This window comes from Mandrillus leucophaeus, unplaced genomic scaffold (assembly GCF_000951045.1).
Source record: "Mandrillus leucophaeus isolate KB7577 unplaced genomic scaffold, Mleu.le_1.0 Scaffold40, whole genome shotgun sequence".
Taxonomy (NCBI): domain Eukaryota; kingdom Metazoa; phylum Chordata; class Mammalia; order Primates; family Cercopithecidae; genus Mandrillus; species Mandrillus leucophaeus.
The window spans coordinates 8,727,618-8,747,472 of record NW_012104254.1 but is presented as its reverse complement, the minus strand read 5'-3'; the positions used below and the strand labels follow the sequence as shown (position 1 = coordinate 8,747,472).

At 40.6% G+C, this 19,855-nt stretch overlaps 1 protein-coding gene across 5 annotated transcripts in view; it reads left to right on the top strand.

Annotated features, from left to right (window-relative positions):
• Positions 1-19,855, top strand: part of MYO3B (myosin IIIB) — a 545,921-nt gene that overhangs the window by 415,518 nt on the left and 110,548 nt on the right. For all 5 annotated transcript variants that reach the window (XR_001007340.1, XR_001007338.1, XR_001007339.1 and 2 more), the window contains 2 exons: positions 5,763-5,823; positions 6,753-6,849. Coding sequence is in view for 2 of the 5 variants with exons in the window: in XM_011991954.1 (XP_011847344.1) it covers positions 5,763-5,823; positions 6,753-6,849 (158 nt within the window). In the remaining 3 variants the exon portion in view is untranslated. The remainder of the gene's footprint in view (positions 1-5,762; positions 5,824-6,752; positions 6,850-19,855) is intronic.

Below are 19,855 nucleotides of genomic sequence, written 5' to 3'. Positions count from 1 at the left end.
TTTTTTTTTTTTTTTTTTTTTTTTTGGTGGGGAAGCTGGAGTGCAGTGGCACAATCACAGCTCACTGCAGCCTCGACCTTCCAGGCCCAGATGATCCTCCCACCCCACCCCAGCTTCCTGAGTAGCTGGGACTACAAGGGCATGCCACCCTGTCTGGCTAGTTTTTGTATTTTTCGTAGAGACAGGGTTTCACCATCTTCCCCAGGCTACCCTCTAACTCTTGGATTCAAGGAATCTTCCCGCCTCAGCCTCCCAAAGTGTTGGGATTATAGGCTTGAGTCACCACGCCCAGCCAAGAGCTCTTTGGTTTTCATTCAAAGTTATCAAAAAAGTAGAAACAAATTACTTGGTTATGGTGATTAGCCTTTCTTTTGGGGCTACCAAATGAGACACAAATTTACTAGGAGAAATTCTCCGAAATTTAGAGACGATGGGAAGCTAACAAAAATCAACCAACGTTGAATTTGCTATTTTGAAATTGGAGTATGCTTTCAAGTGTGAACAAATAAATGGATTTCTCAGTTTGTCTCCAAGCCATTCTAACTTAAAATTGATAAAAGATAATCTTGAAAACTTTATCAAAATTAATAAAAAGTACACAAAGAAACTAAGTAAAGTTTAGAAAATGGAGAATCTGAGGGGAGCCAGTGTGTCTCAACATCTATCCAACCAAAAAGGTACTGATTCTAACCCTAACATAGAAAAAGGCCAGTTACTAGACAAGCTTGACTGATCAGATACATCCTCAAAGACCACCCTGCTTCTTTTGCTTTAATTCTAACGTGTAATTTAGTCTCCAGAGTGTATCAGCCAACCAGTGAGAGGAAAAGTATAGTCTGGATCATACCGTTCATTGTAAAATCACACTGGTATATTCTACATTTCAAATATGACTCTTTTGAGGTTGGTTATTGCAACTCAGCTCTCCCCAAAATCATCATCCCTCAATGAACTGACAAATTGAATTTTGGAGCCTGTGAAGCTGAGGCCCAGTCCCTGGACCACGGTGACTTCACCTAGTGCCACCAGCACAGCGTGACCGAGCCAGCTGGCCGCATGGATCTCTGCTGCAGAAGAAGGGAGATGCTGAGTACTCTCAGCAGCCCGCTACTCAGGAGCCAGCCTTCACCTTGCCCCTCATCCGCTCACACTGGGATGCGGGTTTAAGAGAGGGAATTAGATGTGAGTTTTGTCTGGGGGCCTTTTCAGGACAGATGCCCAGCAGAAGGGTTCTCAACGGTGACTGAGAGTTTCCGTCTCCCCTAGAACCCACAGTTCAGTGAACTGACTTCAGTGGAGTGGTTGAGCCCCGGAGGCAATCTGTTTGAGACTTCAGTTATGCTTCCAAGAGGCCAACGGAGCCCTAGAAATATGTGATGAATTATACAAAGAGGGACAACTGCCTTCTATTCACCACACTTTGATAGCCATATTCACTGCTTCTGCCCAGATTACCAACAGAGGTCGAGGACAGTGTTATTTGTTAAAAAAAATTTCCTAGGGATTCAAAAAACAGTATCACACTTCATAAATGAATTAATTCCTTAATATCATCTGATACTAATACATAGTCAAATTTTCCCAATTATTCTAAGAATGTCCTTTGCACATGTTTATCCAGGCCAGGATCCAATCTAGAATGTTACAGTGCATCGAGTCGTTATTTCACCTAAATCTCTTTTGATATAGAGTAGTCACTTTTTTCATAACACCGACTTTTCCAGAGGATCGAGCCATAAAATGGGATTATCTCATAAAATAGCTCACCTTCTGTATTTAGCTGCTTGCTTCCTGTGGTCTCATCCAGCTTGTCCCCCATGCCCTGTGTTTTATGTAGACTGTAAGTTAGATCCAAGGACTTAATCCGATTTAAGTTAAATGTTTTTGACCAAAAGGAAAAAATACATCATGGGCGATATCACATACGTCATGTTGCCTCACATTATAAGACAATGTTGTCGTGGCATTAGTGGTGTTAAAATTGAAGACTGCATTAAAATAGTGACCTTCTGATTTCTCCAGTGTACATTGCTCCTCTTGTGAAATGAAAGAAAGTGGTAAATCACTGGTATGGTGGTACTTTGGCGCCATATGAATGTCCTGTTCTCTATTAACTGTTTGTCTAATGATTTATCAGCAATTAATTTTTTTTGTTTGTTTGTTTGAGATAGAGTCTTACTCCGGCTGCCCAGGCTGGATGGAGTGCAGTGGTGTGATCTTGGCTCAGTGCAGCCTCGACCTCCAGGGCTCAGGCGATGCTTCCACCTCAGCCTCCTGAGTAGCTGGGACTACAGGTGCACATCACTATGGCCCAGCTAATTTTTTGTATTTTTAGTAGAGATAGGGTTTCGCCATGTTGCCCAGGCTAGTCTCCAACTCCTGTAGTCAAACAATCCACCTGCCTCGACTTCCCAAAGTGCTAGGATGCCAGGTGTGAGCCACCACACCCAGCAACAATTGATAATTTTGGCCTGATAATTTCTCTCTGGCATTGCCTTTTCCATAGTCAGTATACCATAGTCTTATGGTATACTGCTTACCTGTTATGATTTGAAGCGAATCACTGGCTTCTTGATGCTTAACTCCTTTATCTGTAAAAATAGGTTATTTTAGGAAGCAGAGGCAGGAGGATCGCTTGAGGCCAGGGGTTCGAGACCAGCCTGGGCAACATAGTGAGACCTCATCTCTCCAAATAATAAAAAATTAGCCAGGTGTGGTGGTAGCACATGCCTGTAGTCCCATCTACTTTGAAGTCTGCGGTGGGAGGATCACTTGAGCCCAGGAGTTGGAGGCTGCAATGAGCCATGATCATGTTACTACACTCTAACCTGGGCAACAGAATGTGATTCTACCTCAAAAAACAAACAAACAAACAAAAACCAAAAAGAACCAATCCAAGTTGCTGTCAGCAGTATGTAACATGCTTTGCTTGGTGCCTGGTGGTCTGTATCCATGCAATAAGCATTGGCTTTTTTTTTTCTTTCTTTTTAAAAAATATTTTAAAAATTCAATTAAATAGAGACAGGGTCTTGCTATATAGCCCAGGCTAATCTTGAACTCCTATGCTCAAGCAGCTCTCCCACCTCCACCTCCCCAGTAGCTGGGATTGTAAGCTTGAGTCATGGCTTTTTATTATTGTGCTTTTCCTTATTTTGGTAATGATGGATTGCAGAGCAGTATCCAGTCTCATATCCCTGAGGCAAAAAAAAAAAAAAAAAAAAAAAAAAAAAAACCTCTAGAAAGGAGTTGAGGAAGTTAGATTTTTTTTTTTGAGGTTTTTTTTTTTTTAAATTATACTTTAAGTTCTAGGGTACATGTGGATAACGTGCAGGTTTGTTACATATGTATACCTGTGCCATGTTGGCATGCTGCACCCATCAACTTGTCAGCACCCATCAACTCGTCATTTACATCAGGTATAACTCCCAATGCAATCCCTCCCCCCTCCCCCCTCCCCGTGATAGGCCCCGGTGTGTGATGTTCCCCTTCCCGAGTCCAGGTGATCTCATTGTTCAGTTCCCACCTATGAGTGAGAACATGCGGTGTTTGGTTTTCTGTTCTTGCGATAGTTTGCTGAGAATGATGGTTTCCAGCTGCAAGTTAGATTTTTTAAGAAAACTGACTTGTACCATTTTCTTAAAAGCAAGATGTGTTCTAAGAATCAGTAGTGCCTCAACATGCTACAAAGGAGAAGGGTCCATTGTTAAAATAATGTCTAGGAAATGTCTCCCATTCTTTTCCTTTCTTGAAGTCTCATTGAACATATGATTAAACTAAAGTTTCCAGAAAGCCTCTCAGGAAAGAAACCTAGGCTAATCTTGTAGGCTAATCTAGTATTTTCTAATTTATTTGCCTGTAGACACTACTCCCTGACCTCTGCCGCTGACTTTTCTTAAACACACACAAACATTACATTGAGCTGCCTTGGATTCTTCCAAAGGCTTGAATGAAGAGGGAATCAGAGAAGCCGACTCCCTGTGGAGAGTTGGGAGGTGTCTACCAATGACTTTGGATTCTGAAAAGCCACACAAGCTAGAGGAGTTGTCAAGAGGTTCAGTTTTTGAGGGGTCAGGAAAGGCATAAATTGGAGGCCAGGCAGTAATTCAACAGCTAAACTCTCTTTCTTAGACTTTCTCCTAGAGGATCTTAGAATCCACCCATCCTATAGGTGTGTTACAGCTACTGGGACTTGCCTAGGCCAGACAGAAGTGAGTACTTTGGGCCAATGCTTAGATACTGAAGGGTATAGAATATATTATGGTTCAGAGGAAGAGCAGAGGATTTGGAGTCAGACAAACATGGGTAAATGCCTTCGTTCTACCAGGTATTTACCATGATACCTGGGAAAAATCTCTTAACCTCTCTGAACCTCTTTCTTCATCTATATAATATATACAATTAAAGTACTTAGACCAAATGGTTGTGAAGCTTTCTTAAAAAAGTAGTATATAAATGATAGTTAATTTAATTTTAATAGTAAGAGTATTCTTACTACATGACCCCACATTTTGTGGATTGACTAATCATTGTTTTATTTATTCAAATGGTTAATATTTATTGAGCATTTACTATGTACCAGGCACTGGGTAGGTACTTACATAGAGCGTGAACTAGAGCAGATCCAGTCCCTGACTTCATGTAGCTTACATTCCATTGTGGGAGACATATGATAAGCAAATATACACACAAATAAATATAGAATTATAGTCCCCTCCTTCCAGGTACTGATGTGGTAATTTTTAAATGGGAATATTGCTTATAATATATATTTTGAAGGTAACATCCACAAATAAATATATGGAAATGAATTTGTCAACTTAAGTAAAGAATAAGATTAATAATAAAAAATTGTTAGAGACCTTAGGAATAATTTATCTCAATCTCCTCATTTTATAGATGAGGAAAACTAGGACCAGGAATACTATAGAAACTTACCCAAAGTCACATGTTTGTTGTGTCATGCATGTCACATGTGTACATGTGTGTGAGGCAGGGGTCAGAACACAGATTTCCCTTCTTTACTCAGTGCTTTCGATCTGCTGGTTCCGTCTGAAAGGCATTATGAGTGGCTCCTGTTTTATCTGTGTGTTATAAGCACACTCTTATACAACATGTTCTGATTATAAAAAATTGAGGACCCAGACCAATTGATTTTTCCAAACTTTGTTCCATGAAGGATTACAATTTTACTAGATGTTAATAGGTTATCACTTTAAGCTTCTTGGTCAAATTACTTTTGGACACCCTGCATCCCCCCTGGATCTTTACTATAGAGATCCATAAATGTATATTGTAATTTTAAAAGATTATTCCTGCAGTAAGGAAACCTTTTAAACTATGCCCAACCTAACATTCCCCAAACTTACTTGATTACAGAATCCATTTTAAATTCTGTAGCCATGAATGTGATTCATGTGCTGTGCAGGAAGTGTAGCCTTAGCATCCATTTAGTTGGCTCCTTGGTAAAGGTTGAGGAAGCCCATTAGAGCTCACTAAACCAAAGCCAATCACACAACTTTAAAAGGAGCAGTTCCTTGGATCTTAGGAATTCAGGCAGACTGTGGATGTGTGTAACATGTAGGAGCAACACCTAGTAGGATTCATTTTCTTAAGGTGACCATGTCCTTTTAACCCAGGACTGAAATGGGAAACCATGGAAGCATAAAGAGTATGTTTTGATACATCTTTGACACAATCCTCTTTAAGTTTTGCTATTATTATTTTCAAGTCTTTTGAAATTATTATTATTGTTATCTTTTCAGGCATTCACAAGCCCGGAGTTCTCCAAAAGGGTGCGATATCTTCACAGGACAGGCAAACAAGGTAGCTGAATATTGTGATTCCAAAGTAACTGTGTGTCATTCCTTCAGTCTCATCCAAGTTCATAGGCATGAAGCTTGTCTGTGACTGCTTGGTTGGGCCATCTAAATTTGAAACTGTTAGTGATATTTTGAAGTCTTTGAGACAAAAGCCCAGCTTGCTAAAGAACTTTGGTTCAGTAGAGAGACAGGGAGGTACAGTGGAGAGAGAATCAAAAGCCTGGAAATTTGCTGCTGAGAATAAATGTTAGCTGCTCCCTGAGGTGATTTGTCTGTGCACTCCACTCTCTACAGATGTTAGAGCCTCTTTTTGAGTAAGGACCCGAGGTTCTTTGGTAGCACTTTGATATCCTGCTCGAATTCAATATGTGAAATGGAGGCGTCTCTCTGTGACTTGGAGCCCACAGCAGGCTTTGAAGTCTGATCCAATTTTTGCTGCCTACTATTTGATGTTGAAAGGATGAAATGAAGAAAATGTACAGTTTTTGCCAGTAACTCTGCTGAGCATATGTAAGATTAAAAAAACAAAATCCTTTGGATGATGTACTTAGAAATGTTAAGCAGATTAATACCTTCCTATAGGTTTTCTTTTTTCTTTCTTAGAGATAAAAAATAAGTATAGGTGAAAATCAGCACATAGCTGTTTTATATTCTGGACTATAATTAATTTAACAGGAAGCTAGGTTGACTCGTTCTGAAGAAGAAATAAATGAATGAAGCAAAAGATGTTGAGACTTGGCTTCTAATTGCCCCAAGGAGAGGACCTCCATTCAATTCTATGCAAGACGGGAGCAACTTACAAATGACTCCAATATACGTAGCCTCTTGCTTTTAGTCAGAGTTAAGTGCCCCTTCGTTAAATAGAAGCCATGTCCTTAAGGCTGTTTCATCAGAGGATAATAATAATATTTCTCTTACTGGGTTTTTCTGAAGCACTCGATTTCTGGGACTGATTTGCTGTCTTCTCGGATATGCCATCCTGCTCCAGATCACCAAGGACTGAGTCTCTGGGGAGCCCCTCAAAAACCTGGTAAGAAGAACATTTTGAATTGCATGCTGCTTCTACCATTTGCTTGTTTGCGTACTTTGGGCAGGACTCAATTAGATAGTAATATGACCAAATGTTGGCAAAAACTTTTGGGAAGCCATACATGCTGGATGTAAAACTTGTATTAAAGGTAGTTTTACCATGTACCCATGTCATTTAAGATGATGAACATCAAAGTCCATGCTTTTCCATTTACTTAACCTTAAACTAGGAAACTGTTCTAAAATTTCATTTTATTAAAGGGAAGATAAACAGCTGACCAGCTTTTAGTGGAGCAGATCATGCAGGGTCGAAATCTAGGAGTTGATAAAGAATATGGATTTAGAAAGTAGTTCTGCCCTTTTGGCAACATGGCCATTCTTTGAGCAAGAAGACAGACATGCCTTTGGGAAACAACTGTTTCTGGCTCATTTTCTAAATTTCTTGCTACAGAATATAGTAAAAGTCAGTTTCAGGTTTGCATGCAGCTATAACCAGTGCTTCTGAAAGATAAAATAGAAACATAATTGTAAGAAATATTTACAAGCTAGAAGATATTAAGGACTACGTGAACCTTTCCAAGAAAAGAAATGCTCCTGATGTTACACTTAATGTCAACCTCATCTGTTTTTCTGAAATATAAAGTAATTTCTCAGATCTCTTCAGTTTTCTTCTTAGCTTGTTTATCAGTGACAAAGTAGCACAGTATGAAGTGGGAAATGCATAATAAATGTGTTATGACTTCAGTCAGTCTGTATGGATCTTAAACTCTTGGAGAGAGACAAGAGGATGAGTCCATTATAGCAGAACCTTTTAAATGGACGTATAGTAAATGATAAACCTGACAAAGGAAATATTTTCTTCATAGCCAGACAGTATTCAGGAATAAAGTCACAATGAAGTGGGGGTAAAAGTAGTACAAAAAAAGAGGAGAGAATTTAGGGGAAAAACAGTATAATGGAGCAAAATTCATTATGCAAGAGTTTGGTTGGTGCTTTTCTCTATCCAAACAGATAGTCTCTATATTTTAATTGGAGTGTTTAGAGCATTTATATTTAATGTGATTATTGATATGTTTTGGTTTAAATCTATCATCTTGCTATTTATTTTCCATTTGTCCTATCTAGTTTTTGTTCTCTCTTGGTATTCTATTTTTAAATAGATGTAATTCCTAAAAAGAAAAATTTTAAGTATGGTTGAATAGCTAAACCATACTGGCAGGTTCTGGCATCAGACCTGCCTGGATTCAAATCTCTGGTCTCGTGTGTGTGTGTGTGTGTGTGTGTGTGTGTGTGTGTGTATTTCTCTTTTTTTTTTGAGATGGAGTCTGGCTCTGTCGCCCAGGCTGGAGTGCAGTAGCGCAATCTCTGCTCAGTGCAAGCTCCGCCTCCCAGGTTCACACCATTCTGCCTCAGCCTCCCGAGTAGCTGGGACTACAGGCGCCCGCCACTATGCCCGGCTAATTTTTTATATTTTTAGTAGAGACGGGGTTTCACCGTGTTAGCCAGGATGGTCTCGATCTCCTGACCTTGTGATCCACCCACCTCAGCCTCCCAAAGTGCTGAGATTACAGGTGTGAGCCACCGTGCCTGGCTGGGTCTCCTGTGTTAAGCAAGCTATGTAGCAACTCCTTACCTTAGTACCTATTCATGTAAAGTGAGGGAAATAGTAATGCATATCTGAGAGGTTTCACTTAGGATTAAATGAGCTAGTGTAAGTAAAGGGCATAGCATAGTGTCTGGCTCATAGTAAGGGTTTAGTAAATGTCAGATGCTGTTATGGTAATTATTGTTATTGATATTATATAAATACAGAGTTTATGAACATGAATACTAGGTAGAGAAATAAAGTTCTTTTGGTAAGACATTAAGTTTTGGTGTGATAGTTTGGGGAACTAAAAATACATTACATTTTGAATTTATTAAAAAGAAAAGAGACTTGTTGGATTACAATAATCTTTCCCATTCTTTAGGAAAGTGTCTTAAAAAGTCAAATGTATTAATAAGTAACACATCTGATTTGCTATAAATGGCTTATATGCACGTTCTTTCTAGAGTTGTCTCTCCCTTTCAGTCTAAATGATTTTCTATTGGGTCTGCCACCATCAACATTATTGCCCCTTACACTCTTATAAACAGCATCCTAAGTAGTCTTCCTGCCTCCATTCTCCTTTAGTTTATCTTATGCCAACAGAAACCTAAGATTTCTAAAGCAAAATCCTAATCGTGACCTTCTCTCCCTCCACACTTTTCAGTGACTCCCTAGTATCCCAGCATGACCTTCAAGGCTTTCTCTGTTCTAGTCCTAATCTTCTTTTCTAGCTCTAACTTCTACTGCTCTCTCTTTTTCATTCTGTGCTTCAGAATCTCCAAACTATTCTGTTTTCTCGGAACATGCCTGGTATGTTCTTTCCCTCCTCTGTGACTGTTCATGCTGCCTCTTCTACTCCACATATCCTTCTTCCTCATTTACTTTTCAAAATCCTCTCCATTCTTCAAGGTCCACAATGGCTCCCTACTCTTTTACTCTTTCTTATAATACTTATCACATCCTGCTTTGTTTTATAGTTACTTTAATGCATCTACTAGATTTAAAACTCTCTAGAATCATGTCTTCCCATTTATGAGTTCTCTCCTCACAACCTAGCCTAGGTCTCGAATTGAATTCTTGAGCATCCAAAGTGGTGATGAAACATAATGGAAGCAAGAATGAAATGAAACTTTACCTAAGTAAGGAATCAGAGAAGAGTTTTACAATGTATTTCTAACAATCCTAGAACAAAGTAAATGTTTCTGAGACAACCTCCAAATAAATATAGTGTACTAGTGGAAGAAATTAAAATAATCCAAGCTATTTCATTTTGTTACTATTGTTACTGTTGCTGTTTTGGGCAGGAGAAGCAAAGAAAGTTTAGACATGAAGACATGAGAAAACATATGTAAATCGAATTCCCCTTGATCTTAGAAAACAACCAAGATGAAGAACAAAATTTTTTTTCTGTTTCATTTATATTATCAGTTGTAGAAACAAGAATATATTATTTAAGCAACATTTTTAGCAAATTATACCTTTGTGTTTAATTCTGTGCTTTAAATGACCCATTATTTTAACCCATGTTTTTGTGAAAGGTTGAATGAGAATATTGTGACCTTTTCAGTTTAAAAAAACACTAATATCCAGAAGGTTTGCCTTCTAACTTGCAGTGAGGCCTAACTTCATTATTCTAAGAAGGGGTCGGTGAGGTGAGAATGAGAGGGGGGGAATAAATCTAAAGTTACTCCATCTCAAGCTCAGCTTAGAGCAGCCATGCAAAGAAGTCTGTAAATATGGGCCTTAAATGTCTTCAGAGTATAACAAGTGTCCCTAACTGGCCCATGTGGGCCGACTCATTGCTCACATTAAGAGAAAAGCACAATATACCCGGGAAGTGCATAATTCTAGTCACTTGGTCACTAATCCAAGCAGTGAAATTATTTAATAGGACTGACAACAATGTATACAGACCTTATCTGGTTTTACTGTGTAAATGGTTATACTTCAGGCATTCGTTCTTCTAGTTATTTATTTATTTATTTATTCAAAAAATAATTATTAACTCTATGTGCCAGGAACTGACAAGTATTTCTCAAAACTTTTATAAAAGACTAATTTTTGGTTGGTTGTTTTCCATTTTACCACAGTCTGATAATTTTGTGGAATACAATAAAAATGAATTACGAAGAAAATAATCATGGACTTGGATGTTGTGTCAATATCAAAACCCTGTCCACATGATGCTACACTGTAGCAGAGGGAGACAGACAATAAACAATAAGCAGACGAATAAGTCAATTATGTGGGATGTTAGAGAGGTGAAGAGTTACGGGGAGAAAATACAACTGCAAGGGTGATAAGGAGTAGCCCAAGTGTAGAGGGTGAGTTTGGGTGGTTGTATGTATATATATGTGTGTGTGTGTGTGTGTGTGTGTGTGTATATATATGTTTGTTTGTTTTTATTTGAGATGGAGTCTAGCTTAGTCACCAGGCTGGGGTGCAGTGACATGATCTCAGCTCACTGCAACCTCCGCCTCCCAGCTTCACGCCATTCTCCTGTCTCAGCCTCCTGAGTAGCTGGGATTACAGGCATGCGCTACCACGCCCAGCTAACTTTTGTATTTTTTTTTTTTTCTTAGTAGAGACAGGATTTCACTATGTTACCCAGGATGGTCTCGATCTCCTGACCTCATGATCCGCCCACCTCGGCCTCCCAAAGTGCTGGGATTACAGGCGTGAGCCACCGCGCCCCCGGCCTGGATGGTTGTATTTTTAAACAGTGTGGCTTCATTAAGAATGTGAGGTTTGAGTAGAGGCTTGAGGGTGGTGAGCCAGTTCACCATGTAAATAAGAGAAGAGCGTTCCTGGCAGAAGACCACGATAAAGGCCTGGAGGAAAGAACGTGAATGGATATGAAGAGTAGAAGTCCCTGTATTGGAGCTGAGAGACCAAAAAGTAGAGTCATAGGAAATGAGGAGCCAGATAGTGCAGGTTCGTACTGTTTAATGTCCTAACAAACATCCTAGGGATCTAGATACCATGAGGATTCTCATTCAGCAGGTCTGAGTGGCTCTGAGATTCTGCAGCACTAATGAGCTTGCGGGGGGTTCTGATATTGTCGGTCTGAGGTTCACTTTGTGAGTAGTGAGGGTTTAATCTCAGTGAAATGGGAGGCCAGTGAGTGGGAGAGTGGCATGATCTGGGTTATGATTTTAACAATAACTCCAGCTTTGGAGTTGAGAACCAACTAGACATCATCAAGAAATGAAATCGTCTAAGTACATTTTCCATACAGCTGAAACTCTCTCAAACCTAAAATTACCTTTCATATTGAGTGCACAAACACAATTCTCCTTATTCTTTGTATCTAGGGGCATGATTATTAACAGCAGTTATCACATTGGGCTGTAATGCAGAGCAATCCTCAGAGACTGTTGTGAAATAGGGCCACCTACCCTTGCAGTAAATGACCCTTGACCATTATGATTTTTAGTTAATGTGCCAGATTCTCTGTTTAATTTCTCCTCTCTCAACACAAAGCTGATGTTTCTTGCTGTTGTTAATGAGCTGACTTTTTGTAACATACTTTTCTTCTCCTTCTTCCTTTTTCATCTTTGCTATGGTCTAAAAAACAGGTTTGAAGCATTTTTTTAAGGCAGTAAAAGAAGTGGGTTTGAGAGGGAGATCTGAGAAAATCCCCTATGAATAAAAGAACAGGAACTCTAATGTATGTAGTACATTAGTACCTATATTAGGTACCATGCCGGGCCCTTTACTTATATTTTCTTAATGTAAAGTACACAAGCTTTAGTTTAACCTTGTGACCTGTGCTTGTTAAAGAACCCTCACTACCTGCCCTTGGGTTTTCTATTATACCTCACCTAAGAGTTACCTCTGTCCTGGGTTTTCTTCCCATCTACAGTGAGTATACCTTAATCATATTTCTTTTTGAAGGTCAAAAGTAGCAAGCAGTATTCTACTGGCCTCCTGGGGGGGGGTCATAGTTGGCAAAACACACTGTTGGGATGTGGTAGAGCCACCAGACAGCATATGGAACCTGGCATCGGGCATTAGTGATTGATTTCAGATCTTTCATGGCCTGTCTAGCCACAGCTCCTGAGCAGATCACACCATTTTCTTTCACTTAGCAGCTTCTTTAATGCCATCTACTTCATTATTTTCCTTTACCTTTCCAGTTGCTCTCATTACTAAATTTTATTGGTTTTGGCAGCAATTCAGCTGTCAGAAAGCAAACTCAGGCTGTATTTTATTCTTAAAAACGTTAATCCTTAAAGTGACCAAACATCTCAACTTTCCTGTGACAGAAATGTGGGATTTTCAGTGCTTATACCAGGACAGTCCCAGGCAAACAGATGAGTTGGTCACCCTGTAATGATACACGAAATTGAGCTTGTTTGGGGCAAGATCACTATAACAGGCAAGACAATACCTCAGATCCATGCAACAGAATCACTTCACACGGGCCGCCTGTGTTTGGAAGGGAGTGCAAGCAGCTCGCCAGACAGCAATGCTGTGATCATAAAGGGCTAAGATGTCTCCCATTTGACAGGGAGAGCATGTTCCTACAACAGAGTCTCAAGGGCCACATTATCTCCCTCAGGAAGGCACGTGGAAATCAGACACTGAACAAAGGCAAGGCTACTGGGCCTCTCTGTCCCTTATCCAAATGTGTGACTGAATGTCACACACAAGACTGTATTCATTTATGGGTAGTCTCTGAGGTTCTGAATCCCTGCTCATTTTGGCTCCCTTAGGCTAAAAACATCTTTTCTTCTTGTCTGGATGCCATTGAATTCACCTTAAACTCTCATCAGTAAGACTTGGTAAAGTCTTATCTGAGGACTTTTCTCAGTGAAATGGCAAAGGAATTACAGGTATAGAATTGTTATTGCTAGCATGTGAGGTTAGAAAACACCTCATATTAAGGGATCTTTTTAGACAGATTGCTCTCAAACTTCACTGGGCTCTCCAGAATCACCCAGAATGCTGGTTAAGACAGACTGATGAACCCATTGCATAGTTTCCAATTCTGTGTGGGATGGAGAGGGGGATTCGTAGTGTTATCAGGTTTCCAGAGGATGAGATGCTGCTGGTCTGGGGACTTCCCTTTGAAAACCACTGCTCTGGACATTCCCTATCTCTGTGACACAATATTGAATCCGAGAAAGTGGACTTTATATATGTGGCTTTCTCCTCATTCATTCAACAAACATTTATTGAACACCTACTATATGTCAACCACAGGGCCAGGAAATGAAATAAGACACTTAAGAGACTAGTACGATTATAATATCTTGGTCTTTGCAGCTGTTGTTTTCCAAAGCTAGTCTGGTGACATGTTGAGTGTCCTCATGGATCTCAAGTGATGTCATTAAATTATCGGGAAGTTGTCAAAAACAAAGTTACATTTACTTTTAGCTTTGCTGTGCAGGAAGAGGGTGGGAGTGTTCCCGACTTCTAAACAATCTATAAAGTGTTTCATTTTCTAAAATTATTAGGAATTACTGCCTTTATTGTTTGTTTGTTTTTGTGAGACAGAGTCTTGTTCTGTTGCTCAGACTGGAGTGCAGTGGCACAACCTCGTCTCACTGCAACCTCTGCCTCCTGGGTTCAAGCTTTTCTCATGCTTCAGCTTCCTGAATAACTGGGATTACAGGCCTGAGCCACCACACTTGGCTAATTTTTGTATTTTTTGTAGAGACAGAATTTCACTATGCTGCCCAGCCTGGTGTTGAACTCCTGGACTCAAGTGATCCACCCACCTCAGCCTCCCAGAGTGCTGGGATTACAGGCATGAGCCACCACACTCAGCCAGAAATTGTTGCTTTTAAAGGTTATTTCCAGATTATAAACTATACTACTTCTGCTAGCCTGGCTGTAGTATATTCATTCTCCCACATGGCAAAATTACTCTAAGCCCCACCAGATCTGAATGTTTTCATATATATATGAAACATTTTGCATATATATATGAAATATTTCTCATATATATATATAATTTTATGTATTTAATTCTATTTATTTATTTTTAGATGGAGTCTTACTCTGCCACCTAGGCTGGAGTGCAGTGGTGTGGTCTCGGCTCACTGCAGCCTCCACCTCCTGGCTTCATATGATTCGTTCTTACATATTTCTAATATATATGTCATTGCCATAATGTTTGTTCCCTGACTTTTTGAAAAAAAAACAAAAAAAATCTAGGCAAGGCCAACATAAGGAAGTGTACAGTTTGAGGCTTGTGGGCATGAGGACAAAGGGATGGAAGGAGACAGAAGACAGATTATAGTTGTCTTAATCCCCAATCCAATTTCTAATTTAGCTTCATTTATATTAATCATACACTTTCTCTGTTTTGCTTAAGAGACTGAAATGGTTTAGCTTTGTGTCCCCACCCAAATCTCATATTGAATTGTAATCCTCAGTGTTGGGGGAGGGACCTGGTGGGAGGTGATTGGATAATTGTGGGGGGGATATCCCCCTTGCTGTTCTCATGATCATGAATGAGTTCTTGTGATATCTGGTTGTTTAAAAGTGTGTAGCACTTACCCCTTCTCTTTCCTGCTGCCATGTGAAGATGTGCTTTCTTCCCCTTCTCCCTTCTGCCATGATTTTAAAGGTTCCTTAAGCCTCTCCAGTTATGCCTCCTGTATACCCTGTGGAACTGTGAGCCCATTAAACCTCTTTCCTTTATAAGTTACCCAATCTCACAGTCTCAGGTAGTTTGTTTGTTCGTTTGTTTGTTTTTGAGGTGGAGTCTCACTCTGTTGCCAGGCTGGAGTGCAGTGGCGTGATCTCGGCTCACTGCAACCTCTGCCTCCTGGGTTCAAGTGATTCTCCTGCCTCAGCCTCCCAAGTAGCTGGGATTACAGGCACATGCCACCACGCCTGGCTAATTTTTGTATTTTTAGTAGAGATGGGGTTTCACCATGTTGGCCAAGCTGGTCTTGAACTCCTGACCTCGTGATCTGCTTGCCTTGGCCTCCCAAAGTGTTGGGATTACAGGTATAAGCCACCATGCCCAGCCAGTTTCAGGTAGTTTTTTATAGCAGCGTGAGAATGGACTAATACAGAAAATTGGTACCAGGAGTGGGGTATTGCTATAAAGGTATTACTATAAGATAACTGAAAATGTAGAAGCAACATTGGAACTGGGTAATGGGCAGAGGTAGGAACAGTTTGGAGGGATCAGAAGACAGAAAGATGAAGCAAAGTTTAGAACTTCCTAGAGACTTGTTGAAGGGTTGTGACCAAAATGCTGATAGTGATATGGACAGTGAAGTCCAGGGTGAGGTGGCTTCAGATGGAGATGAGAAACTTACTGGGAACTGCAGTAAAGGTCACTCTTGCTATACTTATCAAAGAGACTGGTGGCATTGTGTCTCTGGAGACCTGTGGAACTTTGAACTTGAGAGAGATGATTTAGGATATCTGGTAGAAGAAATTTCTAAGCAGTAAAGCATTCAAGAGGAGTCCTGGCTGCTTCCAAAAGTCTACAATCATTTACATAAACAAAGAAATGACCTGAAACTAGAACGTTTATTTAAAAGGGAAGCAGAGCATAAAAGTTTGGAAAAATTGCAGCCCAATCATATGGTTGTAAAGAAAAACACATTTTCTGTGGAAGAATTCAAGGCTGCAGAAATTTGCATGAGTAAAGAGGAGCTGAATGTTGATAGCCAAAACAATGGAAAAAATGCCTCCAGGGCATTTCAGAGACCTTCGTGGCAGCCCCTCCCATCATAGGCCTGCAGGCTTAGGAGGGAAAAATGGTTTCCTGGGCTGAGCCCAGGGTCCCACTGCTCTGTGCAGCCTCAGGACATGGTGCCCTGCATCCCAGCCATTCCAGCTTCAGCTGTGGCTAAAAGGGGCCAAGGTACAACTCAAGCCATTGCTTCAAGTCCCAAGCCTTGGTGGCTTCCACATGGTGTTGGGCCTGTAGGTGCACAAAAACAAGAGTTGAGACTTAGAAGCCTCTGCCTAGATTTCAGAGGATGTATGGAAACACCTGGATGTCCAAGCAGAAGTCTGCTGCAGTTGCAGAGCCTCATGGAGAACCTCTAATAGGGCAGTGCAGAGGAGAAATCTAGGATTGGAGCCCCCACACACAGAGTCCCCACTGGAGTACTGCCTAGTGGATCTTTGAGAAAAGGACTGCTGACATCCAGACCCCAAATGGTGGATCTACCAACAGCTTGCACTGTGTGCCTAGAAAAGCTGCAGGCACTCAATGCCAGGCTGTAAAAGGAGCCAAACTTGCAGAACCAAAACACCGAGCTGCCCAAGGCCTTGGGAGCCCGGATATGTGTGTGGCCCTTGCATCAGTGTGGCCTGGATATGAGACATGGAGTCAAAGGATATTATTTTGGACCTTTAAGATTTAATGACTACCCTACTGGGTTTCAGACTTGCATGGGGCCTATGGCCCCTTTCTTTTGTCCAATTTCTCCCTTTTGGAATGGGAGAATTTACCCAATGCCTGTACCCACATTGTATCTTGGAAGTAACTAACTTGTTTTTGGTTTTACAGGCTTATGGGTGGAAGGGACTTGCCTTGCCTCAGATGAGACTTTGGACTTGGACTTTTGGGTTAATACTAGAATGAGTTAAGACTTTGGGGGACTCTAGGGAAGGCATGATTGGTTTTGAAATGTGAGAAGGGCATGAGATTTGGGAGGGGTTGGGGCAGAATAATATGGTCTAGCTCTGCATCACCACTCAAATCTTATGTTGAATTGTAATCCCCAGTGTTGGGAGAGAGACCTGGTGGGAGGTGATTGGATCATGGGGGTGGATTTCCCCCTTGCTTTTCTCATGATAGTGAGTGAGTTCTCAAAATATCTGACTGTTTAAAAGTATGTAGCACTTCCCCCTTCCCTCTTTCCTGCTGCCATGTGAAAATGTGCTTGCTTGCTGTTTACCTTCTGCCATGACTGTAAGTTTTCTGAGGCCTCCCCAATCACGCTTCCTGTACCGACTGTGAAACTGTAAGTCAGTTACACCTCTTTTCTTTATAAACTACCTAGTCTCGGTAGTTCTTGATAGCAATGTGAGAACGGACAAATACAGAGACTTTTCTCATTTTTACTAGATCTGGGTTTTTGGTTTCCTTGTTTTTGTTTGCTTTATTTTGTAATTTTGAATAATAGGAACAGGGTGCTTTGGACATCAATTATAGTCCTAGTAGTTTACCTCAACTGAGGACTCTGTTCAAAACTGGGGCTCTCTGATGGAACTCTGTAGATACCTACCAAGATTGAGCATAGTGCCCCATTTCCCTTGAAATTTGAGAATCAGGATGATAAGGAAGAACAAGGGATGTACTCCACAAAGGTCAGTGCTTTTCTCCACCCTCAGCCAGCTCAATCAATAGCAAGATTCCGACTCTATTGGAGGAACTGAGGCTAGAGGAGTCTAGAGGAGGCTGGAGGGGAAAGTGGCCACAGCTGTGAGAGTAGCAGATACAAGCCATGGAGGTCAAGTGCCAGGCCACCATGCCTGAGGCCGCATACCTCAGAAAAAACTTTTCACAGCCTGTTCTCATTCCTGCAACTCGTTAAAGCACATTACAGAATTGAACAGTTTTTGACATCATTTCTTCTTAGATTGTTGCTACAACGTATCTGTGAAAAGTTCTTGCTAAACTTTTCCGGTGCTTTCCTGAGTTCGTTAGGTCATGATGCACTTTTTGCCAATGCCAAGTTAGGGTTTGGCATTGGCCCGGGACATCAGGACTGCAGATGCCAAACAACACAAGGCGGGTGGTGTGTGAGCCAAGTTAGGGCATTTGACTTCCCAGATTGGATGTTGATGGCATGGCTGTAAAATGTGCCTAGAGAAAATTTATTTTTAAATTCCTTTCTTATTTGATGTAATTGAAACAACACACACTCTCTAGACTGCCCTGTTAACCACAGCTGTCTAGTTTATTTCATTTTAAAGGATTCTTTCAACTTTCAAATCAAACATACAATTGTTTAATGCTAGGGGTGTAATGATTTTTCTTTGTTTTATGTTTGTTTGTTTTCTAAGATTGAGACTAATACTTTTTTTGAGTTTTAAAAATTTAATAGACTATTTATTTGAGTAATTTTTGGCTTACAGAAATATTGAGCTGAAAGTACAAAATTCTTACATACCCTTTTCCCTCTCCTTTTCTCCCTGTTTCCTCTATAATTGACATCTTGTATTAGCATGGTTCACTTATTACAATTGATAAGCCCATATTGATACACTATTATTACATTAGAGTTCACTCTTTGTGCTGTATATTATGTGAGCTTTGACAAATGCATAATGACCTGTATTCATCATGACAGGATCATACAGAATAATTTCACTGACCTAAAAATCCCATCTCTACTTCTTTATTCCTCCCTCCCCACAAGCCCTTGGCAACCAGTTTATTTACTTATTTATTTTAGTGCCTCTGTAGTTTTGCCTTTTTCAGAATGTCATATAGTTGGAATAATATAGTATATAGCCATTTCTGATTGACTTCTTTCACTTTAGCAATATGCACTTAAGAGGCCAGGTATGGTGGTTTACACCTGTAATCCCAGCACTTTGGGAGGCTGAGGTGGGAGGATTGTCTGAAGCCAAGAGTTCAAGACCAGCCTGGACTAACACAACAAGACCCTGTCTCTACAAAAAATTTAAAAATTAGCCAAGTGATGTGGTGCCTGTCTATATTCCTAGCTACATGGGAGGCTGAGGTGGAAAGATCACTTGAGCCCAGGAGGTCAAGGGTGCAGTGAGCTATGATGACACCACTGCACTCCAGCTTAGGCAGCAGAGCAAGATCCTATCTCTAAAATAATAATAATATGCATTTAAGATTCCTCCATGTCAGCCGGGTATGGTGGCTCATACTTGTAACCCTAGCACTTTGGGAGACCAAGGCAGGTGGATCACTTGAGGTCAGGAGTTCGAGACCAGCCTGACCAACATGACGAAACACTGTCTCTACTAAAAATACAACAACTAGCTGGGTGTGCATGGTAGCACATGCCTGTAATTCCAGCTACTTAGGAGCTGAGGCAGGAGAATCACTTGAACCTGGGAGGCAGAGGTTGTAGTGAGCCGAGATCACGCCACTGCACTCCAGCCTGGACAACAGATCAAGACTTTGTCTAGAAAAAAAAAAAAAACCAAACCGCCATGTCTTGTGATGGCTTGATAGCTTGATATCTTGGTTGTTTGGACAATTATGAGTGAACCCACCATAAACATTTGTGTTCAGGTTTTGGTGTGGATATAACTTTTTAATTCATTTAAGTTAATACCTGGGAGCATGATTACTGGATTGTGTAGTAAGAGTATGTTTAGCTTTGCAAGAAACTGCCAAACAGTCTTCCAAACTGGCTGTACCATTTTGCATATCCTTCAGCAATGAATGAGAGTTCCTGTTGCTCTGCATCCTTGTCAGCCTTTGGGGTCGTCAGTATCTGGGATTTTT